At 39.4% G+C, this 27,524-nt stretch overlaps 2 protein-coding genes across 3 annotated transcripts in view; one reads left to right on the top strand and one right to left on the bottom strand.

Annotated features, from left to right (window-relative positions):
* Window positions 1–1,280: 1,280 nt before the first annotated feature.
* Window positions 1,281–22,524, bottom strand: LOC137997062 (cell division cycle 5-related protein-like). The gene is made up of 22 exons (XM_068842796.1): window positions 22,384–22,524; window positions 22,032–22,135; window positions 21,875–21,905; window positions 21,248–21,378; window positions 20,447–20,577; window positions 20,011–20,107; window positions 16,077–16,127; window positions 15,810–15,886; window positions 15,106–15,209; window positions 14,422–14,501; window positions 13,763–13,844; window positions 13,017–13,175; window positions 10,925–11,096; window positions 8,681–8,829; window positions 7,872–7,952; window positions 6,638–6,734; window positions 6,385–6,506; window positions 5,576–5,875; window positions 3,927–4,016; window positions 3,008–3,091; window positions 2,132–2,260; window positions 1,281–1,844 (listed from the first exon to the last, which is right to left on the bottom strand). The coding sequence occupies exons 1-22, from the start codon at window positions 22,426–22,428 to the stop codon at window positions 1,731–1,733; spliced, it is 2,430 nt and encodes an 809-aa protein (XP_068698897.1). The 5' UTR covers window positions 22,429–22,524; the 3' UTR covers window positions 1,281–1,730.
* A 57-nt stretch (window positions 22,525–22,581) lies between these two features.
* LOC137994608 (large ribosomal subunit protein bL19m-like) overlaps window positions 22,582–27,524 on the top strand; it is a 6,395-nt gene continuing 1,452 nt past the window's right edge. Inside the window, exons 1-4 of one of the 2 annotated variants that reach the window (XM_068840218.1) lie at window positions 22,582–22,640; window positions 22,732–22,935; window positions 24,363–24,469; window positions 25,807–26,120. In XM_068840218.1, the coding sequence (XP_068696319.1) occupies window positions 22,800–22,935; window positions 24,363–24,469; window positions 25,807–26,120 (557 nt within the window). In that variant the 5' untranslated portion in view covers window positions 22,582–22,640; window positions 22,732–22,799. The remainder of the gene's footprint in view (window positions 22,641–22,731; window positions 22,936–24,362; window positions 24,470–25,806; window positions 26,121–27,524) is intronic. The other variant, XM_068840219.1, reaches the window with a different exon arrangement.

Raw genomic sequence — 27,524 nt, 5'->3', positions numbered from 1 at the left:
CTTGAGAGAAACACAGTATAACACTAGTGTTGACACTACTCTAGTTGCTGGTGTTTTGAATATAACTTGATTTAACACTAGTGGTAACTCCCTAATGCGACCGCAACCAATAGGGCAACCACGATACGTCACAATTATTAAGCACGCGCGTTTTTGAGAGGCGGACGGCAACCGAAAGTGAGCTGTTTTCCCTTTTAACCGGTTTTCACACAACCACATTTACATTGCTAAGTATCTTTTCTCCATTAGCGATGATTAGCATAAAAATCTGGGAGATACCACTGTCCTGGCATGCAAAAGTTTCTCTTCCGGTTGCCGTCCGCGTCTCAAAAACTTCCCTATTCATGATGGCGGCGCCCGGGAAATTTGAAACCCAAAACAAGCGTTTTTGAAATTCATTTGTTTCGGACACAAACTCTTTCAATGAAAAAAGTTCTTCTTGTTTTAGTGGAGTTAAGGTAAACGGCAAACATCAGGATGAAATTTTCGTTAAGTTAAAATCGAAGAAAACTTACTAGTTTGCAGTTCTTTCCTTGCCTGGCCCCAGTTGTTCAAAGGGGCGGATAACTTTATCCGGTAGTTAAGTCACTATCCGTCAGTTTCAATCTCCGCCAAGATTTTAGTATTTGCCCTCGTAACTGTGAATATGCACACTCAAAGCACATCTAGTTCAGAGGTGTGTAAAAAAATCTTGGCCCACATTAAACGTGAAGTATATTTTGTACTCTACTCTGAATACTGACTTGTAGACTGAATAAAGTTATCCGGCCTTTCAACAACTGGAGACCTCCCAGGGGGAGGGGGGGGGGGGGGAAGAGCTCTTGTTCCCTTGAAATATTTGCTTGTGTTCCCTTGTTGCCCGCTTTTTGATCCCTAAAATTGTTTTAACTTGTTTTTGTTCCCTTCTTTCCTAAAATATTTTGACATTGTTCCCCCGTTTCCCAGTTCAAATTAGCTATGTTCTCTTGTTCCCCAAAACACCTGGGAGGGCCTCACAACTGGGGCCTGTTTGAAGGTAAGAAAAAAGAAGCCTAGCGCGCACGCGCACCTAAACTCATTCAATCAGCTTTACCAGTTCATCTTGTAGTTTGGTACATTTTGTCCCATTCTCTGCAACTTCCATGCGACATGAAGTCTATCTATGTCACGAACGACCATTCTCAACTAAAAACTGGTCTGTGCAAACTCCGATGGACAAGATAGATCGAAATCGTACGCTCCTGGTCACCTGCAAACTCCAAGTAGGTTTTAAGGAAAAAATGATGACACAGCGGCCAAATAAACTTTCTCTCTTAGCTCCAGCACAGTTCTCTTTTCTAGAATGAATGATCCACAAGTTTGTAGAAATTGGATGAAGTGGAATAATCGTTAAAATTTTCAAAACCTTAGACTTCAATCTTTTAAAACCCTCTTCTTGATGTCGTCGAGCATGGCAGATCGTAGACTAGCGAGCATTATACAAATTTTTCGTTTCGAACATGCGAACTTGTCACAAACTCAACCTTCAAATCCAACTCGCGTGATCAGAGTTGCAATTGTAGTCGTACATGTGCCTTCACCTAAAGGTCGCTAATTGTGAAGGGTGGCAAGGGAAGAAAGAATACAACTTCATTAAATGTCCCAAAAGTGTGTACGATAAAACAACACAAATTTTGTGTCGGCGATGGCATGTTCTTTTGTTTCCTTTTACAAACACTTTGGATGCAGACGATCGGCTTAAGTCTTTTTTTTCATTGTTGAGGAAGATGGCTGTAGAGTGCATCTCTCTCGTACAACAGATTCGAATAACGACTTTGTAGTTGATGCTCGCGATCAGTTTGCCGATTAACATCTTCTCTCAGTGCCTGTAGGGAAAAGAGACCAAAATAATAAACAATTATTCACGTCAGTGTCGGTAAAAGTATTGGATATTTAACGAGCCGTAAAGCAGTACGATTCACTTGTGTTGTATATACTTAGTAAGAATAAACCTCGCTTATCTTTTAAGTTCATGGGTTATTTACCAAGTTAGTCCGATCACGGTGGCTGGATATTGACCGCGCTCTCCCTTTTTTTTACTCAAAGAGCACGTTCCACGTTTTGTGCAAAGCCTATTAGATTTTTATTTTTAAGTTTATTTTTGGTACTGTACCTCAAGTCGCTTTGGAATAGCCCTAAGCTCATGCTCTCTCAGTGATCTGAACGTTTCTCTCTCTGTGTGAGATTGTTCTACCTGCTCGTAAAGATCATTGATCTGTTTCGTCAATCCAACGGAACGACTCTGGAAGGAAAGAATAGTTTTAGTTCGCAAGTAAGAGACTAGTATCTGTCCAAGAACTCAGAGAGAGCTACATGTAGAAAGGATAAGCTTAGAAACAGCAAAAGTACGGCTTAAGTTTGTTTTTTATATTGGTTGCAGTTGTGGGAGTCAGGGTGGGTTAGTGGTTATCTATCAAGCCCCCCACCACTGCGAGCCGGGCTTCAACTCTGACCCCGGCCTGCATGTGGGCTGAGTTTCAGTCGGTCTCAACCTGACTCGAGGTTTTTCTCCGGGTACTCCGGGTTTCCTCTCTGATTAAAATCGACTCACAGCTGATCAACATCTAGCTGTGGTGCTGTGCTCCGACATCAAACATGCACTGTATAGCGGCAGTCAGAAGCGCCTTTGTATGCTTTCAGCCCAATCTCATGAGCTGCGCCCTTCTCAATTCAGTCCTCAATACTGCAAGTATAGGGGGATTAGCACTGCCAATTATTATTATTATTATTAGGCACAGTTATCGAGAACATTAAGAAGTAAGCTTCAACAAGAGGACCTTGATAGTGATATGACAAGCAGCAAACTTTCGTTCGCAGTTGACCACAAAATAATGTGAAGCTAGATATCTCTGTTATAACACTAGCAAGGATTTGAGGTCTTTTCCTGTAATTTCGAAAGAGGAAAATCAGTCGATGCGTTTCAAGACAGCTACACTCAAAAAATATTTTTTTCGCATTTCAGCGCTAAACTGATGAACGCAATCCTTACCTGATAACCACCAAGAAGAACTTTAAGTTTCTTTTCAATTTTCGCCGCTCTCTTCGCGTCCTCTGTCATGTGGGTCCGATTTAGCTGGAATCACGAAATAAAGAGTGAATTTAAACAAAGAATATACTTAAAGAGGAGTGGAAACAATGGAATTTTGCCGAATAGGCTATTTGACGGTAGCTTGCTCAGTCATCAGGCCTCTCAATGGCATCGAGGCTACCGGTGACCCTTTCAATCGAATGCAAACTTCAGTGCTTTGATCATGTGAATCAGATTGTTGTAATGCTAACAGGTCTGTATATACATACATAAGAAAGACAGAGCTGTTTGTATCAAACTAAGGTCTTCGGCCGCCTAGCTTCCATGCCAAGGCCAGGCAACTCAGCTTCAACTGTAACCCTTTTGTCCATCGGATTCAAATTAACAAATTGATGTCACTTTTTGATGCGTCTGTCCTGTTATTAATCATGAATTTCGTCATAACATTGTCAATGTAGCTGTGTATCCACGAGGCGATAGCCGAGTGGATCCGCAGACTACTTTGACAATTCATTGTCAATAAGAGGGCAGACGCATGAAAAACTGACATCAATTTGTTTTTATAATAACAAAAAGACAGAGGGATCAAAATTAAGTCGAAACACGAGAAGAACGCGGGACAAATGCGAGAAACTTCAATCTGACGCGAGCAATATCGCGTCCGCTTATTGACAATAAATGAGCCAATGAGCGCGCGAGAATTTTGCAGTCACTGTAAAAATCCCTTTCGTCAATCCAAACCATCGGAAATCATAACCCGGACGTAGGTCGACTGAAAGGACTGGCATTGCCTTCATAGGTTTTAACATATAGAGCAAGCCCATCCATTGAGAGACAGAAAAGAAGCACCACTTATAGGTCAGCGCTAAGGAAAACATACCTCAAGACGTTTCTCCAAAGATTCAAGTCTGTCTTTTTTGCTGGCTAATGCCGCCCTGGTGTACCGCTGCTGTGTTGGTAGAAACAAGACCTAAAAGACATAACACACAGAGTTACTACAGATTTTCCTTTTCTCTAATGAGTCGAAACATCTATTCCGTTATTTGATTTGGTATGACCATTTCGTACTCACGACGTTCTTTCTACAAATTCACCTCTAATAGGGATGCAATGGTTTCAAAATGTTATCCTCAAATTCAAGGTAAAAGTTTACTTGTACACAGTCAACCTCCATGCACTATCACTAAAATCAACGGGCAACAACAAAAAATTCAACTAATCGCAGAATGCGTGAAAACAGAACTAAGAGGAAATACCTCCTGAAATCAAGACAACTGATACTTCGAAAGACTGAGTGAGTAATGGCGGGATTCGAGCGCCTAACGAAAGGGTTAATTCCGCAAAAACGACGCGACCAGCAGAAATAGAGTTTCACTTTGACATAATCAGTTTATTCTTGTTTTTAAATTTCGCAGGCGTCGTCGAACGTGTGTTGAAGCAAATGTTGAGGACCGTTTGCCCGGGCCTTAACGTGTTAAGGACGGTGCCTACTATTATTATTGCGCATACGTTCTGCGCATCTCGAGATACTCGGATTTCCTATGGGTAGTGCAGAACAATGGAGGAACCGCATACATCACAATTATTCAAGATGGCGACGACGTACCGGGAAATTTTAAAGTCATAATTATCGATTGTAAAATTTACAATACAAATACTTGTTTTGAAAAAAAAAAAAAACTCAAACAAACTTGATTGCAAGCATCTTTTGCCCCGGTTTAACGTTATTCTTTTGAAGGAAGGAAGGAAGGCTCCCTAAAATAATATGGTCATTTTCTACTTACGGTACCTCAAGCTTGAAAAACTATCATTTAAAAATTAAAATATTAAGACTATCACTTAATAACCTAAGAATTAATAAGAACTTAAGAATGTTTAACAACTTCATCGAGCTGAGTGGAAGGTGGGTGGCCGGGATGTCCAGGGGCCCTCCACTGTGATCAGCCAGCCCTTAGACAGTAAAACGCTCCCATGGCTAGCAATCCCTGCAACCCAACCATGAGCCCCCACACACAGGGACATCCGGGCACAAGTCACACTGTGATAACAGTGGGAAAAAAGGGGGGGGGGGGGGGGAAGAGGGAGGCAGAAAAACCGCTAAAAAACGAGGCCGCACAACACTCTTCCCACGTAGCTTCAAATGGCCGCTACACTAAGACCGTGTGACCTACGTGAGCCTGTGCACGTACGAATGAACTGCTGACCTCTAACCAAACCGCTCCATTGAGGACCTAAACGCGCGGAAAACCAGCATCTCTTTGTTGTTAACTAGGTTAAATTGCATTTAACCACATTAAAAATATCATTTCAAGGCTAGGAGAAAACATGAAAACGTTCTTGCATTAAGTTCCACGACATCTTTCACGATGTCCTCTTATCATCTACTGTTCGTTTTATCATGATCATCCTATATGTAACACTTTCTTTTCTTATCAAGTATGATGTGAAAATAAAGATCGTTGTTGCTATTGCTTTTTTAGCTTTAAATAGCAATGGCACCATTTACATGTCTACTGGTCCTTTACCTACCTGAGCGTAACATTCTTCCCACACTTTGGTGTAACTTTCTATCGGGAGATCTCCATGCGCCATTTTGGATTTGACAAACTCCATTTCATTCGCCAGCAACTGTCGCGCATTCGCTATCTCTTTTTCTGTAAAAGTTTCCAGCGGCTCGCTTTCGAGCGCGGTGCGGTTTGCAGCCAGGATGGCATGAGCCGCGTTTTTCGTTTTCTTGTGCGTTAAGTTTTCAATCTGAAGAGCAGAGGGGTGGTTGACTACATCATTTCGAATCATCGTGACCATCTCGCGTTTGATGAGTTCTTCAGCCTAAAAAGCAATGGAAAAAGCTCAGGTTTTACTTTTGTATTGTGAAATGACACTCAGCCAATGTCATGCTACATCTCTAAGATCACTCACTACAATGGAAAGCCATAACTTTCTTATGTAATCTTTATTCATTTGGTCTTGAAATCTTGTCTTGTGGTGTGGTTTTGTCCTTATGTGACGAGGTTTGATGGTTACGTGTTATGTTTCCATCATGATGTGCTGTGTTTACATTTTATGTGGTGAGGTTCTTTTACGACGAATCGACTTTCTCCCTTTATGTGATCATAAACACAGCACGTCAAAGAAGACCTCAACACATCATGATGGAAACACAACACGTAACAATCAAACCTCGTCACACAATGACAAAACCTCACCACATAATGACAAAACCACGCCACATCATGTTGTCACAGTACACTATGACAAAACTCCAAAACATCACGTCAAAATTTCAAGAGCAAACGAATAAAGATTACATAACGAAGTTATGGCTTTGCATACACTACCTTTTGCAATCCTGTCAGAGGCGGATCGATGTTAGCGGGCCGCAGAACAGAAGCGTTGACATCCGAGGGTCGAGGCATGTTTCTCTGGACCGATTGAGATTGACGTTTCAACTCTCTTAAAGCTGAAAAACAACGTTCACAATGAAGTAAAAATTAGATAGTCTATTGGCCTCGTGGTGATCAATTTCAAACCAATCTTTTGGTTTTTAATCCTTAAGCAGGTTCTTCATAACCGAAAAAAAAAGATTCAAACCTTCTGCTTCTTTCATGGCCATCCTCCTCGCATCAATATCCGCTGCATCTTCAACAAAACTCTGATCCGTGACTTCTTCGGCTTCTCCGTCATCAGTCTGCAAAAAATAACCCAAAAGTGAAAAAAGAATTTCACCTTTTTCTAGGAAAAGCAAGGAACACAAACACCTCAAGGAGTTTTTGGACAAAAGTTGATAGTAATTAAACCAGGTTGCAACACCATATTCGCTGAATGGCACCATCGTTTAACCTATCAGACAAAAGCATTTGTGACGAGCTCGCAAGCCTCCTGCCGTTCTTAACGACGACTACAGTGCATACGTACATTGTACTTTCTTGGAGTACACAGCCAAAAGGTCCAGAGTGCACTTTTCATGATGTACCATGACAATCGACAATTGTTTAGCGGATTTACATGTGAAGGGAACCTCCAATCTTGCCAAAAAGTAACTTAGTGCGGGAAATAACGTTTTTCGTCAAGTTCTTTCAAAAAAAGACCTTTATCAGAATACCAGCAAACTAATTTAACAATCGACTATTTTCACTTTCAAATTTCCTCGAAGCCGCCATTTTTCGGTTGCTTCGTTGTCCCGATACAAAGAGCTTTTGTAAAATAGCAATGTGGCAGATTGTTCATGAATCATGATGGCCCGGGAAAAAAACCAACTTGCACACATGTGGGTCTACAATTATTTTTTTTCCAAATAAACACTCTTTCTTTACGAAAAACTTTTCAACTCAGTTTTATTCGTCCGGTTTTTAGTTATTCACAACGGAGGATGAGGTAAGAGAACGGATCCCCATACCCCATCATAGTTTTTTCAATTCTATTTTTAGTTTCGTAAAGCTACTTTTAATTAAATTCTCGTTCCCAATGCCGCGCACATCTAAATTTTTATTACGTCAATACACCTGGAAAATCAGGTGCCTCTCCAAAAATAGCAGCATATAGCTAAAATTAGATTTTAAAAACCTATTATTGGAAGAGGCCCTTGCATGGGGGATCCGTTCTCTTACCTCCATTACGTCATTACAACTGGCCAATCAGGTGCCTCTCTAAAAATAGCTGCGCAGCTAAAATTAGATTTTCAAAAAAACTATCTTTGGAAGATGTCCATGTATGGGGAATCCATGCCCTTTAACCCACCGAGTTTCTGAAATGTTTTGATTGGGAAAAACCTGCCACTGGTAGTTGTACTTGAGCGGTTTATTTCTTACACTTGTGATCATCTTACCTCGGGTAGGACAATTTCAAAGTCATTAGAAGGTGCTGGAAGGGATGCTAATCCTGCTTTCAACTGAGCCTTCGTCTCTTCCTGTTTAATTAATGAAGGCATCAAAAGTTAGACTGCAAGGTCAGTAGTAATAACCTCCCCCCCCCCCTCCCCCCCCTCCCCCCCACGATAACGTCGCGCAACCGGTGCAGACGTTTTGGGTATCTTCAAAACTGATTCTTAATGAAATGTGCTGAATTTTTGTATTTACATACACACAGCGATACGAACGAGAAGGAAAATAGATTAGTGAACAATATGGCAAAACGAACTTCCCTGATAAAGTTTGTTTATCATATATGCGTACCAATATAACTACGGAATGGGACGAAACGTTCCAATTAAATCAGAGGGAGGTTGTGCTTGAAGCGATTTTTCAAATGACAAAACCTAAATGAAAAGAAATCCTGAGTCGCGTTTGAATGAGGAATCCGGATATAGACGTCACGAATTTCCAATCGAACACAAAAGAAGGCGGATTTCTTTCACTTGCTGGAGTCCATGCCAGTGGGGAATTTCAGAGAAAAACAAATTGGCAAAAAAATCCGGTGAATTGATTTAGTGTTCAATTATAGAAATCCGAAAACCTGGATTTCAAGATATATCTTAAAGGATTACCAAATGGAACACGTTCTCTATGCAAGTATAATCTAAGCTTAGCCTGAAACTGGTGATTATTGCATGAAGAAAAGCTATGGCACAAAACATGGAACTTCTTGACAATTTGACGTCTAATTCCTTGCGAAACCGACGGTTTCCTTTAACATTACCTGCTGTTGCTTAACTCCATAGCCATTTTCATATTCTTCCATCAAAGCTTCTTCTGGATTGATATTCAGCTTGTCTCTTACTGATGCCCGGCCGGGCGTGACCCCACCCCCACTCCTCTGAGGTGTTCCCGTCATACGTGGGGTGGTTCCTTCCGTAAAAAAAAAAAAAAAAAAACGACAACAGCGTTTTTTATTGGTAGGTACATGAATCAATATGACTTAGATCACAGTAATTCTTGGTGCTTCTCAGTTAAATGCAAGAACTTGCCATTGTGGTGAGACATATCTACCAATTCTACACCTCAGAATATCTGTGATCTTTTTATCTGTTCATCCGACGTTCATTCATATAATACTAGATTTTCTGATTTTGGCAACTTATATGTTAATAAATGAAGACTGAGTATTCGACTTAATTCGCTTGGAGCTAAGCTATGGAATTGTCTGAAGCCTGACTTGCGCAAACTTAGGAAAAAACCTTTTAAAACAAAGTTCACCAATTTTTACTTGCGGTGCTTGGTAATGAGGATGATTATGTTGAGGTCTCAACGTTAATTTTAAAAATAACTGGTTATCATTAATCACACCTTAGCTATTATTATTATTATTACTTTTTTATGTTTCATTCTTCTTATAGATTCTTGCTCTATATAAATGCTAGCTATCTGTGAATGTATGTGTATACCTATTTATTTTACTTTTATTGTATTTATTTCTTTACTTGTCTTACCATTAATCTAATTTGCTAAATGTGATTGTAAGTTACACAGCCCGCCTCGATTAGTTTTGCTATATGCGGGCAGTGTATTTCTTCAATTTGTTGAATTGAACATTGAAATAAAATGATGATGATGAAGATGATGATGGAGATGAAAATAAAAGATAAGTACATTTTAAAACATTTTCTGAAGGTGACTCCTAACACGAGTCTAACCAATTAGATGTCTAGTGCCCTGTTGTTCAAAGGCCTACCACAGGCAGACAACCCTAAGGATGCGAGAGCGCGTGACATCACATTATTTTGAGACAGTTGTATCGGCCGATTCAACTGATCGAGGAAAATATTCCATAAAAATTTCAAATCGCGATGTTTCTTTTCGAAAATTCATTTTATGGACAGCCAGATAAATAACGTTTACTCACCTACTATTTTCTGCGTTGTCCTGAGTGATTTGATGGGACGCTTCGATTTCCTCTTCAGATCCCATGCGTCGCCACATACAATATAAATAGACAAGGCCTGCAACTTCCAAGACCGCTCAAGGCCGAGTGCCTCCAGAATTTAGCCGAATTTCTCCCACTTGCAAAGGTCGCTCGCCTCCCAACCTTGGGCACGTAGAAAGTCGATAATTTTACTAGCATCGTCCCAAAAGTCATCAAATTTACATTGCTCTGCAACCTCAAAATCCTGCTCGATTTTCAAGCTTAGCTCAGGTTTTTGTTATTGCCAGAAGATCGAAGCTTGAAAATCGAGCAGGACTTTGAGGTTGTAGAGCCGTGTAAATTTGATGACTTTTGGCACGATGCTAGCAAATTATCGACTTTATACATTCCCAAGGTTGGGAGGCGAGCGACCTTTGCAAGTGGGAGGAATTCGGCTAAACTCTGGAGGCACTCGACCTTGAGCGGTCTTGGAAGTTGCAGGCCTTGTCTATTTATATTGTATGTGGCGACGCATGGGATCTGAAGAGGAAATCGAAGCGTCCCAAAAACCCATCAAATCACTCAGGACAACGCAGAAAATAGTAGGTGAGTGAACTTTATTTATCTGGCTGTCCATAAAATGAATTTTCGAAAAGAAACATCTCGATTTGAAGTTTTTATGGAACATTTTCCTCGATCAGTTGAATCAGCCCTTACAACTGTCTCAAAATAACGTGACGTCACGCGCTCTCGCATCCTTAGGGTTGTCCGCTTGTGGGCCTACTACACTAATCCACGGCAGGGGCGGATTCAAGATTTTTCTTAAGAGGGGGTGCACCACTAAGGAATGGGGTAGCTGACTGATGACGTTTCATTTCTTCTTCAGAGTACCGATTGTATCATCTCGGGGAAGGGAGAAAAAGCAACATTTATGTGTAACAATGGTGAAAGACATGTTTGCACTGGGAGGAGATATTTATATTGGGAAGGAAAAATATTTGAGTTTAGGTGCAATTTACCATTCAATTCCTGGTTACCAGTAACCGTTGATAACTAATTTCACCCTGCCCGTGTTCACTCTTGAAAAGGTCCCTATCTCACCTGCGCCTTCTCCTTGTGGTGTGCGGTGAGGGGTTGTAAGCATCATGTTTGGTGTCTGAATGGCCTGATGCTTTGGGGTTACACCTTCAAAGTTGCTCTCCTTAAGAGGTGTATTCATGCCTCCTTTTAAAGGAGTATCCACATTGGACAATGCCAAGATGTTCTGAGCTTCCTAAAAGCGTAAAATTCGAAGTCCTGAGACAGGAAGGTGACGTACTAGCACTGGATGAATAGACAACTACGTAAACAACAGACAAATACAGTGTAAAGTGTAACTAGTAATTTGCTTCATCAAATGAGCTGTAAATTAACCACTACAGGGAGATTTGAATGACGGTGGTTAAAGCATGGGCCACTTATCAGAGAAAATCATTCAGACGTAGGAGTAGATGGGCACCAATTACATGTACGTAACAGGTTCAATTTCTAAGGTAAATATGGTCTTTTGTCAGAGGATAAGTGAGTGAATGAGTAAGTCAGTAAGTCAGTAAGACAGTAAGTGAGTAAGGCAGTCAGTCCGTGAGTGGGTGAGTGAGTGATAGCAATAGCAACAGTATTTTCTATTGCGCCTTGCCCTCCAAAGGGAGGTATTGGTCTAGTTACAATAAAGGTTTAAACATTAACTAATAAAAATACAAAATAACATTTACCATATCTGTATACAAGAAATTGGAAAACTCATAGCTCTTATTACATTTGTGAGTGAGTAAGTAAGTCAGTCAGTCAGTCAGTCAGCGAATGAGTGAGTCAGTGAGAAAATGTAGTGCAACATTCAGGAATGACCTTAGAAAGACCGGCATCGCTCAGTAGGTGCGTGCGCAGCATTCTGAGCTGGAGGTCGCCAGTTCGATCTCCGTCTCATTCGACTGACGTCTGTTTCGACTTTCCTCAGATCCGTGTAGCTGTATCTTTGAATACCCGTACAACGGAGTATGGGGGAAGGGGGGGTACAAGGTGCACACCGAGGGCCACAAGTTTAACAGTATCTCTATTACACTTTCACGTGTTACCCTCGTAAAATAAAGACGTTTCTTTTACCTGTACAAGAGGGTCAAAATGTAGGTGGATTGTAAAATTACTCTAAAAACAAGTAACTTACAAGACTGGGCCTACAGGTTATCATTATTTTCAAGCAAACTTCAGATAAGTCTCACCATCTGCAGATGTCATTTTTAAGGTAGCGCTTTCTCCTTGGTTTATGTTATTTGTTTGGCTGACGAACCTGTCAAGTCCAGGGTAACGTCAACTGAGCTACTGTAGTCAGTTGGCAAACTGCATACACCTACTGTGTTAGCTTTCTGATACATGTAGTAGAGAGCTTTAGATTCTACAGCTGTAGGACGAGAACGACTATGAGTAGCAGATTTTCTCATAGAACAACAGTGAGCGCACGCAAACCAGCGTCATTTTGGCTGGAAAAACGCCTTACTGTCGTCATTTTCGTATGAGGTTTACCGAAAATATCGTCGTGTCAAAACAAGTCACCAACACGTTAGAAGTTTTGGCACTTTGTGATCAGCAAAAAGGCTCTGTTACCACCAATAAGAATAACTGAGCAACCTACATGTATACTGCTAATAAAGAGCACAGGCAGACACCCCTAACGATGCGAGAGCGCTTGACGTCTCGTTATTTTGTGACAGTTGTAACGGCCGATTCAACTGATCGAAGAAATGTTCCATAAAAACTTCAAATCCAAAAAACTCAAATTTCCCTCCAAGACAGACAATTATCAATCTGAGCTCTTTAATTGGTTAATTTGATGTTACTCACATTCCAATGATAGATCATATGACGATGGCAAAAACCTGAGCGAAGCTTGAAAATCGAGCAGGATTTTGAGGTTGCACAGCCGTGTAAAGAATGCGATGATTTTTGCCACGGTGCTAGCAAAATTAAAGTAAAAACTCCTCTTGTTCTCGTCCTCGTCCTAGAATCCAAAGGCCCCTAGTACATGTATATGCTTCCTCTCTGACGCAGCCTTGCTTTGTACCGAATCTTTGAAAGGCACAGACACATTTTTATAGGCCAATTCCAAGCATTCGTCAACTGCGTTGCTTGTGTAAACAAATCAAAAAATGAAAAAAAGTACCTGCAATACAGTGTCTTGTTCTGCCGGTGTGCGAGGTGTCCTCAGCGCATGTGCAGCAGCAGGAGTCACTGAATACTCACTCAACAGAGCATTTGATGCCATGTGATTGTCTTCCACTGATAAACGAGCTGTCTCACTAGCCTGGCCCATTTTCACAATCTAACAAAAATGCGCAGTTATTTAGTAACCGAACGAGTAACCGCCCCCCGGCCGTACTAGGCAATATTGCCCCGAGCTTGTGCAAATGACCGAGGGTTAATACATGTATTCCCCAGTACGGTCCCCAGCAAGTGAGGTTAGCAAGTTGCTTATTATATGGTATCGTTTCTTTGAGCGGTCGGACACTTCTCTGCTTGGTGAATGCTCATAAATGTCGTCTTCCATCAGCAAACTTTGAATGGTAATCTTTTACACGTAAAACTAAATTGCGCTTGTTATAACTGTACTGTTGTTACGAGAAACAATTAAATTCCGCTTTTCAAAAACCTTTTGTTTCACTCAACTTGAATTTCCCAGGGGAGAGGTAAAAATACGGAAACGGACCATTTCCATGGTAATGGTCCGTACCGTAAAATCCCAACAGAAAACTAACCAATCAGAGTGCCCCTTTGAGGTTGAGAATTGCTTCCCATACAATAATATTGATTAATACTGATACCACATAAACCAAATTCTGTACCGTGGAACCCATAACATTATTATTAAACAAGTACAGTGCCAAAATTTAACATGCAAAGTGAAACTACCTCTTCTAATTCTGTGTCAGAAATTTGTGGATTGGGAAGAACAAGCTTGCTTCGTTTCTTTACTGAGTCAGGATTGTTCAGCCTGAAAGGGAAAAAAAATTACATCAAATAGGCACCAATTCTTCCACGGCATAAAAACCTGAGTTCAAAATTCATTGGTTTTTGATAATGACAACACTTGGTTACTCTACTCAAACCAACTTTATTGTATTTGATTTGAAACCACTGCATTAGTTAACACTTCGAAAGCAATTTTTTCACGAGTTCTTTGTAACAGTTAATTTATCTTTACAGCATTATTTTATCCCAGAAACACCACTGTCAAATTTATACATGTACTATTGTACATCAGCTCTTTACAGTGCGATGCACCTTACCGTGGCCACCTAACAAAGTTTTTTACAAATTGTCCGCCAAACAGGATGTGTGAATTTGATTGACAGTCACGCCTCCTCGCAAAGTTTGCACAGTTGCAAGTTGAAAACCGTTGCATAGGTTGTTGAGTTGACGTATTTACACGTACATGTAGTTGTCAAATGTGAAAGTTTGTTGGGTGGCCACAGTAAGGCGTGTTGCACTATAACAGTTCATTTGTCACAAGACTGCTAAAAAAACAAGGAAATGGGCGAAGGCGTATCACTCTAATTTATAGCACTAACTTGTTAATCTGCATGACAGCTCCAGGCAAGTCATTTTCCTTTCTCTTTTTCATTTTCTCCTTGTCTTTCTTTCTCTCTTGCTATAAACATGATAAATATTAAGTTAACAACTGCCTCACAAAGTGGAGGTTGGGTGCCTGAGATATCCAGGAGCTTCCACTATTGACAGCCAGCTCCCAGATGGAGACCGCTCCCATGGCTGGCAAATCCAGGCAACCCAGCCATGAGCCCCCACATGGAGGGAGAAAGCAGGCACCCGTCACACTGATAAAACAGTGGAAAGAAAGGGAGGGACAGGGGAGGGGAGACAGCCTCCAAGGAGTCCCCACGCTCAGGAAAACGCTAACGCTCAGAAAACGCTGACTATAACACCAACAAAACTGCTACAACACCCTATGGACCAAGAACACAAAGAATCCTGGCACATGTGCATATCTAACAAACCGCTGACTGCGAAGGTAAAACTTGCGCTCCTAGTTGTTAACTCCCTTAAATTGCATTTAACTGCATTTAAAGTAGATGCCCGTCTTAGAATGTCCAGAGTATTAGTCTGCTCTATGAAAATGAAGAAGACATTGCAAGTGGACTCAACAAAAACTTATGCAAACATTTTTACATACATGTAAGATTACAGTCATATCAACTATTTCATAACAAACTTAGTTTCCATTTGGCAGGTATCACCTGTTCAATATCATCCCTCATTTTGCCCTCCAGGTGATCCTGCCGTAGCTTTTTGAAATCCGGTTGGTAGTCAGGCAATTCCTCCTCACCAGTGTCATAGAAACCTACAAGGAACAAAAATTAATAATGAAAACACAAACGATGAACCACACAAGTACAATGTATAATGCTTACATCTCTCACAACCAAGATGGACAGACCTACATATATGTACATGATTGTACAGTTACTGTACTGCTCAAAATTACATGAGTGTAAGTTACAGTACCACCTTGTGTGTTGTGTTTCCTGCTCTACACAAATCACATCCTTTGTAACACGATTCCTATCGTGTACTATGCAAATCGTGTAGCACAAGAGTAATGTCAGATGTCTGAAGGAAGGGTGGGGAAGAATAAGAGGCACAGGTGAAGATCGGGGAGGGGTAGAAGTAGATGGACAGAAAATGCCTTCTTTTGTTTCGTTCTTTTTGAGACCCCTAAAAACCCAAGCCCCTGTTTTTTAACTACACCCCAAAAAAGGAGAATACCTTTTTTAGACAGTTGATAAAAAAAATTGAAAAATTTGAAACCACAACATTTACAATGAAATTACTGTATTACAGTCAAGACATGTACTGTACGTTTGAACTAAACCACACAGGCAGAGATTACTCATGAAGGTTGTCATTACATCACCCCTGAAGCATACAATGTATTATGTACCTTGAGCAGGTTTCTTTTCAAAGGGGATTTCTGCATTGTAATCAACACCTCTCCTTTTCTTACGATGTTTTCGTATTCTGAAAAACAAAATTAATGGCATGGATTAGACAGATTACTACACTCCAGCAGACACAAACTTGAATACTCATATGCATGAATCATGTACACAAATTATATGCACATGCTACTAAATAACAAACACTGTACAAGTACGTACCATTGTTCCAGATTGTGCTATGAATGACAGCAAAGGAGATGATTACTTACTCTATACCAGCAGCTCTCAATTCCCTCCTCTTCTGCAAAGCAGCAAGACGTCTGAAACAATCATGAAACCAAACTTAATGAACACTTTTATTTTACGGGGTTGATTAAAGGCCAAGCAAATTGACCGGTTGTGAACATGGCTTTGACTGGTTGTTTCCACTATCCCTGCACTTCACATTGTAACTTCCTTGCTTTTGCCAACAATAATGAGAAAAATTTAATACTCAGCTGGAAAACTCTGATGACCTCCAGTGCAAAATGTAAGGTGGCTTACTGCAGTTTTCCAAAGAAAAAGATCAAGATTTTGAAATCTGTGAAATTGAAGCAACAGGATGTCTCTTCTGAAGTGTTAGTCACTGCAATTGACGTCGAATGTAATTTTACCCAAGAAATAACTGTAAATCAGGGGAAGATGCTAAATATAGTGACCAAGCTCCTCCTTACTGCATACATGTATCACTTGGCATTTCCCCTGATTTGTATTTATTACTGGGTTGCCAGTATGGCAATCCTAGTCGGACAGTGGGTGGGATTTATTTGTTTTATTTTTTTTCTTTCTTCGGTAAAAGTCTTGCCTGTCACTCCCTGGTAAGTGGTGTCTTTGTGCATAGAGCCTTCTGCACGTATTTTCTTAGGATCGAGAGGGTAGTGGAAATGCGTAGATTTCTCTGGTGAACACAGGAGAATCATTAACTTAGCCTGTAATGGCGTCGAAAGTCATGTAACGCAAATGGCGTTTTAGTGGATCCTTAAATAAAATATACCCTTGTGGAGCTCAATAATGGAAAGTCAGTTGGATAAACTAGGCAGGCGGTGAAAAACCAACACCTGGAATCTCAAAAGCGACGAGTAATGGACTTCGACAACACTCTATCGGCCGTCGAGCCGAAATCAAAGTGAGCTGTAATTCTAAAATAATATTTAACCAAGTGTGCTGTTATGTAGAACACTGAAACCAAATGGAAAATTCGTAGAATAAGCTTTTAGAAGGATGTTCTTGTTTTGCATAAAGCAAGCTAACAAAATATGTACCTTGCTGAGTTCGCATTTGTTAGCGTTAATAGTATTTTCGGTCCGATGCTTCTGTTTTATGAGCGGTATATTGTTTTGGTCTCCCATCCAAACACTAACCCCGCTGGACAGGGCTTAAACTTCAGTGAACTTTGGTATTACAAAGCTATCAGATGCTCAGAGGGCACGCTTAAACTTGTGGTGAAAAGAAGTTGTGAGGGAACTTGAAAATTATCAACATGTCAGCCCAGAAGCCAATGTTTCTCACTTCTCTTTTATTTGTTATTCTTCAGAGACTGGAATGCTGTAGTTCAATACTACACAATTCAGTGCCTTCTGATTTTCTGTAACACGTACCACAGGCAACCCAGTGTATGCTTCACGGAAGCATCTCTTTTCTTAGGTTAAATTACATTTGACATCAATTCAACTGTCAATTACAGAAACTAACACTTCAGAAGAGATATCATGTTGCTTTACATTGTACATGTAATTTCACAGATTTCAAAATCTTGATCTTTTTCTTCGGAAAACTGTAGTAAACCATCTTACATGAAACAAATGAACTACATGTATGTGTAGATGTACTCTTACTAGACTTTTTTCAGCACCTTTGTATAATTAAGGTGGTTGGGACCAGTTTCACTACTTTTAAGGACCTTTTAATTAGAAAGGTTGTCACTACAAAACTGTATCACGTAAAAGAAATGTTATGGTACCATATCAAACACCAATTATTACTTAACAAAATGCGCTCACTATTTTGACGTAATAGGTTACCATGGCAACATGAAAGCTCTTCAAAAACACCCTATATTTCGTTTTTACTTTCTTATATCTTAATAATGAACTCGGTGACCCCCATTTTTTATTGTAGAATAGTAATTAGCATCTTGAGATAGAACTATCAGCAAAGTTTAAAAAAATTCTTGGGAGCCAATTCAGAGCTACCTTAATTTTTCGAAAATTTAAGGTAGCTCTGAATTGGCTCCCAAGAATTTTTTTTAACTTTGCAGATAGTCCTATCTCAAATTGCTAATTACTATTTTACAATAAAAAATGGGGTCACCGAGTTCATTATTAAGATATAAGCAAGTAAAGACGAAATATAGGGTGTTTTTGGAGAGCTTTCATGTTGCCATGGTAACCTATTACGTCAAAATTGTGAGTGCATTTTGTTAAGCAATAATTGGTGTTTCATATGGTACCATAACATTGCTGTTACGTGATACAGTATAGTAGTTATAACCCATCTAATAAGAAGGTCTCTAAAAGTGGTGAAACTGGTTCCAGCCACCTTAAATGTTCTTTGTGTACTGTACAGGCCTTCTGACAGGGTGCGATTAAAAAATGCAAATTATGCGATTTTTTCAGGGCAGATTGTGCGATTAGAAAGGCCAATTATGCGATAAATAATGTAAATTATGCAATTTTTTTCTCAGCAATTTTGAGCTTGTTTTATAAGGTTTCAGGTTAAGAAAAACACTTTTTTGCTGCCCAAAAGACATTTTGAACACAAAGGAACAGTAATTATGTATCTCGATCGACATAAGTTGGGATAAATAGAAAAAATGAGGTCTTCTGCACTACCGGTGCACCACGTTAAAAGTTGAAAGGACACAGCTAACATGCCAAATGAATGATCAAGGTGCTCGTCAACCCCGAACTTCCGAAGATGGTCAATCACAATAGGGCCATACCCCCATTTATATGAGAGAAAATAAGCCGCGGCTTTCTCTGGCCGCGGCTCACAGAAGACTTGAATGTTCACCCCGTATAAATGGTACAAAATCTACGTTCACGTCTTTTTCAAACCGCGGCTTCTATTGACCTGGGAATATATATTCGTATAAATAGTTCCTTTTGCGTATTTTGTACACTGAGGCCAGAGTAAGCCGCGGCTTATTTTCTCTCGTATAAAAGGCCCTAATGTTGCACAACGAGAAAAACATCAGTCCATCGTCCACGTGGAGCGTACCTGTGAGGTACTTTCTTGCTCGATCGTGAGCTGTCAGGTTGGGCGGAATGTTTCTTCGTCGAAGAAAAAGCGAGCGTTTTAACAACAAACTTATCCATGAGTAAGTTTTTATCAGTTTTCAACGAAAGAAACTACATTTTGCCGAAAAACTTACAACTTCACTTATTTTTCATAAATCTCTTCTATAAGAGAAGGCAAGTGTGTCATTTCAGTGGTGTGTATATAAGGGCGTGTTTGTGTTGCACCAATAGAAGGAGACTCGTACCAGGTCCCCGATATGAAAAATAAAGCCTTGAACTTCGAATGTTTACGAAATCGAAGGTGACAAAGGTTTTTTAGCCTTTTTCCAAGATAAATCATCTTAAAAATGGCGTATTTATGCAGCAATTTCTAAGAAACCTCCTGATTTATGTTTCAGTTTATGAATTTTGTGCGTCCTTTTTGTGAATTATGCGATTTTTCGTGAATTGTGCGATCGGATGCGATTTGAGGTCGATTGTGCGAAATCGCACCATCGCGTAATATCAGAAGGCCTGACTGTAGGGCATGCATACAGTGACATTGTAATTTGTAAACCAGCACATAGGGAAATGAACTGGTCATACATCACTTCCTTACCAATACCCAAACCAGGCTGAGGTCCGCATTAGTACATGTTAGGGTCTGGTCTGCATTGTTTCTGTATCGGTAAATTGAGGCGTTGCAGACTGACAGTGGATGACAATCTTCTCTTTCAGATACAGTAATTTGATTACCCATACTAATTTAAAAACACGATTACAGGTACATTGTGTACCTTTGTGAAGATGAATGCCACAATCCTGGGGTCACTTCCATAACAATTACAATGATGACAATAGCAAACAGGTGCTGTACTGGTGCCATCCATTCTTCCAATAAAACAGTTTAAAAATGTTAAAAAAGAGACACTGGACTGCCTCTCACCTTGCTTCCTCCAGCTGCTTCTCTCTTGCCTTTCTCTTGGCCTTTTTTCCCTGAGTATTTGCCAAGCGAGCTCTGGCCTCAGACAACATTTCCAGCTCTGAGAACCAAAAATCAAAAATCAAAAATCAAAAATCATTTGTGAACAATGTATTTTCATATTCTAGCTCTGCTTTTCTTTTTCCTTTCATCAGGTTTTCTTTGAAATTACCCTTCACAAGAAGACTGAGAAGTTCTGAGATCAACATACATGACTGTACACGTAAATTTTCCATCTATGTACAGTAAGAATGGGAGTAGGTTGACAACAAAAAAATGCCTACATTGTACATGTACAACAAGAGCTCACACCAGCTCAGTTGGTACAGTAAACAATCCCAAAAATAATAACAATTAAGGAAGGCATAAATTGTGGTATAATGTACACACTTCTTCATACCATCTTCATCCATATCAATGGGATCTGGCCTAGCTGGCTTTGTCTCAGGATTTGGGTCAATTTCTCCTGGCCGAAGTTTCCTTGGGTCATCTCCTTCATCCTTTTCTCCTTCTTTAGCTTGTGCTTGATCTCTGGAAAAAGAAAACGAAAACCAAACACAAAAATAATACAATAAATTACATGTAGGAATGATGCAGTAGAAAGACTAATAGGGCTGGTTGGATTCAAAGGTTGGTGATCCCTTGGGAAAAGATACAATGTACACTGTATCCACGGTAACCCTAAAATGACCACTACTGGAGCGAAAAACTTACTAAACCAGTGAGTCACTGAAATACTTACCAAAAAATAGGAGATGATGTGAAAATATAACAGGGTAAATAATAGCCTTACTGCAAGGCCATGCCACCAAAAGAAATTGGACTGCTGCTTTAAATTCAAATTTGATGTTCTTCAGTCAACATTAAATTTTCATTATTGATCATGAGTTAAGGTGAGTTGCCACAAATTCTTGATTATTCCAGGGCTCCACATTAAAAATCAAATACATGTAATGAGAATGAAAAACACTACATGTACAGTGTGTACAAGTACATACATGTACGGGAAGACTCAAAAGAAGAGATTGCAATCAATTATTATTACTATTGTCAAATTTACAAACAAAAACATTGCAGTGTTCATTCATGTAATTCGTGGAAGATTATTGTAACCTCTTAGAGCAGAAGGGAAGGGGATCTAAAATAAAAAAAATTAAAATGATAAAGGAAATGTACAGAGCTACATGCAGGACTGACTTACAGGAGAAACTCATATCTTTCAAGGCACTGTGCTGCTGTCCGACCAATCAGAGGTGCAATGGTTCGCCACTGTGTTGGCATTAGCTTTGCCAAATGAAGGAGTTTTTCATCTTCTTCACGACTCCATTCAGTCTGTTACAAACATACATGTAATTTATTCTCAATGGTGAGCTTTATAAGCATAGGGCCTCTTGTTTTTTTAATCAAGTTTCATGTACAATGTACTTTTACATGTTCCTCTCGAAAGTAGCTGTTTGTTGGCAAAAATCACCGCCTGTTTGCCTTGGTCCGATACTCTACTCCACTGTTGGATGGCAGATCCCTGTCTTTCACTTTTTTCTTGTTCTTTACCTATCACCTTTTCAACACAGTCATCCACCACTGCAAAACCATCTAACAAGTCGTTTTTTCCTTTCTAAACCATGCTTTTCTTGAACAAACAACTACATTTTGCATTGATTAATATTTATTATAATAACAAAAGAAGCAAGGCTTGCAACAAAAAAGATGAACTCTAACTCCTTAGATTTTCAAAGGCAAGGTAGCTAAGAGCAAAATAATTTATGAAAAAGGTTATTCTGTCACTGTTTGTTTGTTTGTTTGTTATTCTTTTACAATATAGCCTTACCTTTTTAATGCTGGGATCCAGCCATTCATACCTGAAAATTAAGGCAAATTACAATCAGGGCTTCCTAAACATGATACTGTAAACGAATGTATCATATTCTTTGTTCTGTCCACTTGCCCTGTGTTACTTCAACTTGTTTGATTATGATATCACTTACCATCTCGCCTTACATTGTTTGGCTGACTTGCGGTGCAGTAAAGAAGCGATTCTAGACCATTGGTTTTTCCCATATTTCATCACAGCAGCCTTGAGGATTTCATCCTTGAGAGAAAAAAGGCAAGCTTGAAAATGGAATAGATTTGGACACACAGTTTTGAAAATAATTTAAGGCCTATACGCAACGAAAAGATGGTTCGATATCTGAAGACATTGTCAAGCGGTAAATCAAATTTAGATGTAGAGGTGGATGTATAATCGGAAATTAAAACTCATTACTACAATGTACGTTATATATATCTGCGTATACCGTACGCACAGATGTCTTTCCACAGAAACAGAATATCACAAACCTCTGTGTTTCTCCACACACCACCTTTAATTATGATTCGAGGCATGCTCGCAAGAGATTTCCCACGACTTCCAAATTAAAGTAATAACCTTTCAAAGTTTGTCAACCCGAAAAAAGCAAGATGGCGCAAATCAATGCTATCCCACAATTCCTTTCGAAAACGTAATGTATGCTTACACGAGAAGTCCTTGTGACAAATTGAAGGCTCAACGTTTTAGATCTATGAAGCATTTCTCTGTGCAAAAAGCCTTGAAAGAGGTTTGTTTTGGGTATATCGTACATATTTACTTCCATTCTCTCAATAGTTTTTTTTTCTGTTTACGTGTTGTTGTTGTTTTTTTTTTTCAAGTTATCGCTTGAAGACCTCGATAGGTGGGTGGATCAGCGCTAAATCAGCGGTTGCCCGCGTCGAACAACATGGCGTCCCGATTGAGATCTCGGCTGAAACTGTTGTCGCCATATATAGATGAGAAAGTATTCCGAAATATCGAGAGACGCTTGGAAAGTATTCCACAACCGGAAAGGAAACCTAAGAATCTGAATTCCATCTCAGGTAAATTGTTTTAAAAAAATTGCAATATGGAACCAAGGGCAAGACTTCTTGGAATGAAAGTTTAAGTTGATCTTAATACAGTTATCTTGAGTAATAAATTCTGCAGTAGAATTATTGAGATTCACGTGTGACTGGAATATAATTATTACCATTTCATATTGATTTAAATGAGAAGATCAACAAGCACTTAAAAGCCAGCTTCAGTGTAATCAGCATTCATGATCAAATTTGAAATTGGAGCAATAGACTGAGTACCCCGCATCTCTAGCTACACGGTGCAGCCGGCAACTCGCGTCTATGCGGCTACTCGAGGTCTCATTTATTCATAATTCACTCAAGTTCTCTGGAAGGTGGCTATATTGCAAGTAAAATCCGTTCTCAGGTTGAATTCATTTTAACATATGTTAAATTCGTGATCCGCATTTTACCTTGTGGGTTGAATTATGCACTCAACCTGGCTTAAACCCCCTCTAAAAAGGATACTTATACCTTCCCTCCTCAAGCTCTGTCTTACGCAACTCAACACATCATTCTTAATCTTTGGTATCATCATATCGGTTTCTGTATTTCTACACTTATTCAGTCTCAACATTGCAACATAGTAAGGGAACAAAGAATTGTACTATGCACTTATCAATACTCGAACTCTCACCCCGTGGATCTGTATTACTGTGTCTTCCCCCCTACACTACAACAACGAACATGCTCAAATCAACAAATTTCTTTTCAATTTTTACTTTTCTATGATTGGTCAATTAATATCTATGTACAATAACCAAAACTAATCCTAAGTTGATCCTAATTTTTCTCTAGGCGTGATTTAGGCTCCAAAAAAGTTTCCTCAATTCATCTGAGTGCATATTCAACGTAGGTAAAATGAGGATCACCAATTTAACCTACACGTAGGTTGAAACGGATTCAACCTGAAAACGGATTTTACCGGCACCAGCTACACGTCTGTGCAGCTATTCCATTGTAATTTATTCATAATTCAGAGAAGTTACTCAAGCCGTAATAACTGTTGGTAAGCACTACAATAACTTAAAGCTAACCAGTTTGAAATCAGTGCCTAGGCTTAACAACTGTAGATAAGAGAGCAATAGGCCGAGATGGAGTTCGTTAGATCACTTTTCAGGCATGCCTACGAGACTTTGTGGTCAAATTTCACGGCTTAGTTCTGTTTTTTTTTGTCTCACAAGTCTCAAGGGAGATTTCTAAACAACATAATATTCAAATTTAGCCATAAAGCCTCGTACATGTACACTGTACAGTAGCCATGTGTGAATATTGATACATGTATATCAAAAGCATTTCTGCGTAGCCATTTGTAAGAGCTACGCAGAGTAGCTATTGTTGCGGGGTATTCAACAACTTAGCCTTAAAATTAAAAAGGGTAAAATTTTTATTGTTTTTTTCAAATGGGGTAGAGAAAAAGGGATACCACATAGACGAGTCAAACAATACTGCGCAAGAAAGTGTGCTAAATTTGCAGCAAAGAAGGACTGATGTTACCACGTTGCATAACAAACACAAGGTACAGTACATAATTACATGTGTTTCAAGAAATGTAAGATATCAAGTTGATTAATCAGTTCCCAGTAGAGAAGATATCTTTTTACAAACACTGCTTTTGTTATTCAAATGTGCCAACCACAGGAGCAAAAGACCCTCTGTTTCGACAGCCAATGACGTAATCAAGTGATTGATGCCATAAGCCGGGACTTCACTAGTGACTCATTCAAAGCACAAGTGCAAGCGTAAGATTTCACTGTGAAAATGGGGTTCATACAGGCATTAATTATCACAAGTGCAGGACCAATTTTTTTCCCTTTTCTTTGCTCTACTGTAGCACAGGAACATTACCTTAAAACCATTCCTAAGTGGCAAGGTATTTTGAGGTTGCTTTAGTCTGTTAAACAGACAATGTAATGGTCTCAAATTAGAGAACTTACATGTATGTCTAAACACTGCCCTTTATGGCATTTTATAACATCATGCAATTTATAAACTGTAATCACCGGTTTTGTTTGGACATCAATGACATTAAAGTCTTTAGGGGTAGTGCAAATCAAAGACTTCTTTTTTTTAACTCCCCACTTAACGCCACCATTAGAAATTTATGAAATCTTGGTACCTCAGGCTACACATATTTATTTGTAGATCAACAGCTTACCGGTATCTATTCTTTGTGCTTGGTACCTTTGGGTCAAGAAAGGTGATGCCACACCCAGTTAGATATCCCTTAAAGCTTTATTGATTTTTTGACTGTTTACAATGTATGCAAACATACAGTCATGTACATGTTAGCGTAAGCAGCTTATTTGGACTCAGTTAGCTACAGTATGAGATTAAAATAGTGTCTGATCTCCCAGCAAGAGACAATAATGATCAAAATATTAATGCTTTCAATTGGAGTGTGATTTTGCTTGAGCTTATACTAACACTATACGTGTGTATTTTGATGAGCATGTCTTTATGTCTCTCTCTTTTGTGTGAAAATTGCCTTGGTTTTGCTAGTGTTACCAAACGTTATTAGTTCTGTTGAGGACTTGTCCTGGTGTTTTCTGTACTGTAGGGACTCTCATTCTTGTAACAAAGCTTTAGACATGATAAAGGAGGCTTTGCATTTACAAGTGTGTGATTTAGGCACTGGATTCAATCCACTGTGATTTACTATAATTATAACAAAGTTGTGCAATCTCATGTAGTTGAAAAGCTCCTAGATCACTTGATAGCTCAGTGATAGAGCAATGTGTGGCACGATATTGCACTGTCATGCCTTCTATTCAAGTGTACAGTCCTTTTTTCAGACTTCTTTGAAATTGCTTTCTCAACTGCAATCTTCGAAAATCACATTTCTTTGTCTCACAGATAAAAGTTAGTGTGGACAAGTGGTACCAGACAAATACAGCAGAACTTGATGTCAAATCAATCTACAAGACTCTACCCAATGCTAAAGTGGCACTGGAAGGCACTACTCCAGAACCCCGTTTTCTCTGGAAAGAAAAAGGCTGGCCAAATGGTTTTCCACATTCTCCTGAAGAAGCTAAAACAGATGTCATGACATACTTGGAACAAAAAGACTGTTACCGCAGGTTGCAGAAACTGGATATGAAGGATTTCTCTGTCGGCAGTATTGTAGCAGTCACCAGAGCAGATCCTCTCATTGCCAAAGGAAGACTCAAGTAAGTACATTTACATTTATCGTGCAATTGCTCTGGGCAAAACATTTTGTGGTTAGTGAAATCAGCAAGAGACAGTTCGCAGTGAATTATTTGTCCTGCTTAATGAACTCTTTCTTACTATGGTAGTTTTTCTTCGCCTTTTTCTTTAATTTGTCCAAAATAGCTCATAAGCTAGGTTTGTAATCCAGGGTGCTCTTTCACAAGACATGCAAGTACTTGTCTGCATTGGCCTGGCTTAATTTAGGGATGGCCCTTTTAATTTTTGTTTGTTGAGGCAATGTCTTCTTACACTGTAGTGTATGAATTTCCTTTGGTATTCTCTTTTACGTGTCACGCGTACTTGTTTATATTAAAATTTTCTTCCTCCTCCTTTTCTGGTGTAAGATCTCTTTTGTCGTAACTGCCTGACCCCCTTCCCCCTTTCAAAACTTGAATGGGCCTTTGCTCTATGGTAAAATGTGCGAATCCTTGATGGCAGCATACGGGAAGCACCTTTTCCAAGAAGAAACCACAGTTTATTTCAAGGACAGGAAATACACTAAATACATTTTAACTCTAATGCTCTCTTTTTGCTCGTGAGCTGAACTAAATGAGCATAAATAGGTCTTCTACAGCTTTTAATGCTTAATAATTTTCCAAAAATCACAAGTTGAAACTGTCTTTTGAACCAGAGAGTTTTATCTCAGTTTAGTACTGTCTTGGTATCACGCAAAGCAAAAATTCGAAAATTCGAAATGCTGTATTCTCAAATTAAAGATTTACTTCCCAAGTAATTATTTTTTTACCTGGTATGGATTAAAAAAACCAGAAAACCCCGCAGCTTTGATTTTACAATTTGATGACGTTGGAAACACTCTATAGGCTGTGTATTATTATAATTATTATAATTAGAATTATTATTATAATGATAATAATTATTATTATTATTATTATTATTATTGCCCCCGCAGGGTTTTGGCCTCTGGGCCAAAACCCGAGTAGGCAACCTAGAAGCCCCCGCGTAAAAAAGGAAAAAATGTAAATTGGTAGATATTGTATAGGGAAAGCAATCTCGATTTGATCAACCGAGCGGGCAAGGTGGTATCGGTATTGCCTAAATTACTTCCAAGTAATTTTTTTACCTGGTATGGATTAAAAAAAGCAGAAAACCCCGCAGCTTTGATTTTACAATTTGATGACGTTGGAAACACTCTATAGGCTGTGTATTATAATAATAATAATTATTATTATTATTATTATTGCCCCCGCAGGGTTTTGGCCCAGAGGCCAAAACCCGAGGAGGCAACCTAGAAGCCCCCGTGTAAAAAGGGAAAAAATGTAAATTGGTAGATATTGTATAGGGGAAAGCAATCTCGATTTGATCAACCGAGCGGGCAAGGTGGTATCGGTATTGCTTAACAGGGC

This window comes from Montipora foliosa, chromosome 3, assembly GCF_036669935.1.
Source record: "Montipora foliosa isolate CH-2021 chromosome 3, ASM3666993v2, whole genome shotgun sequence".
NCBI lineage: Eukaryota > Metazoa > Cnidaria > Anthozoa > Scleractinia > Acroporidae > Montipora > Montipora foliosa.
This window is presented reverse-complemented; position numbering and strand designations above follow the sequence as displayed.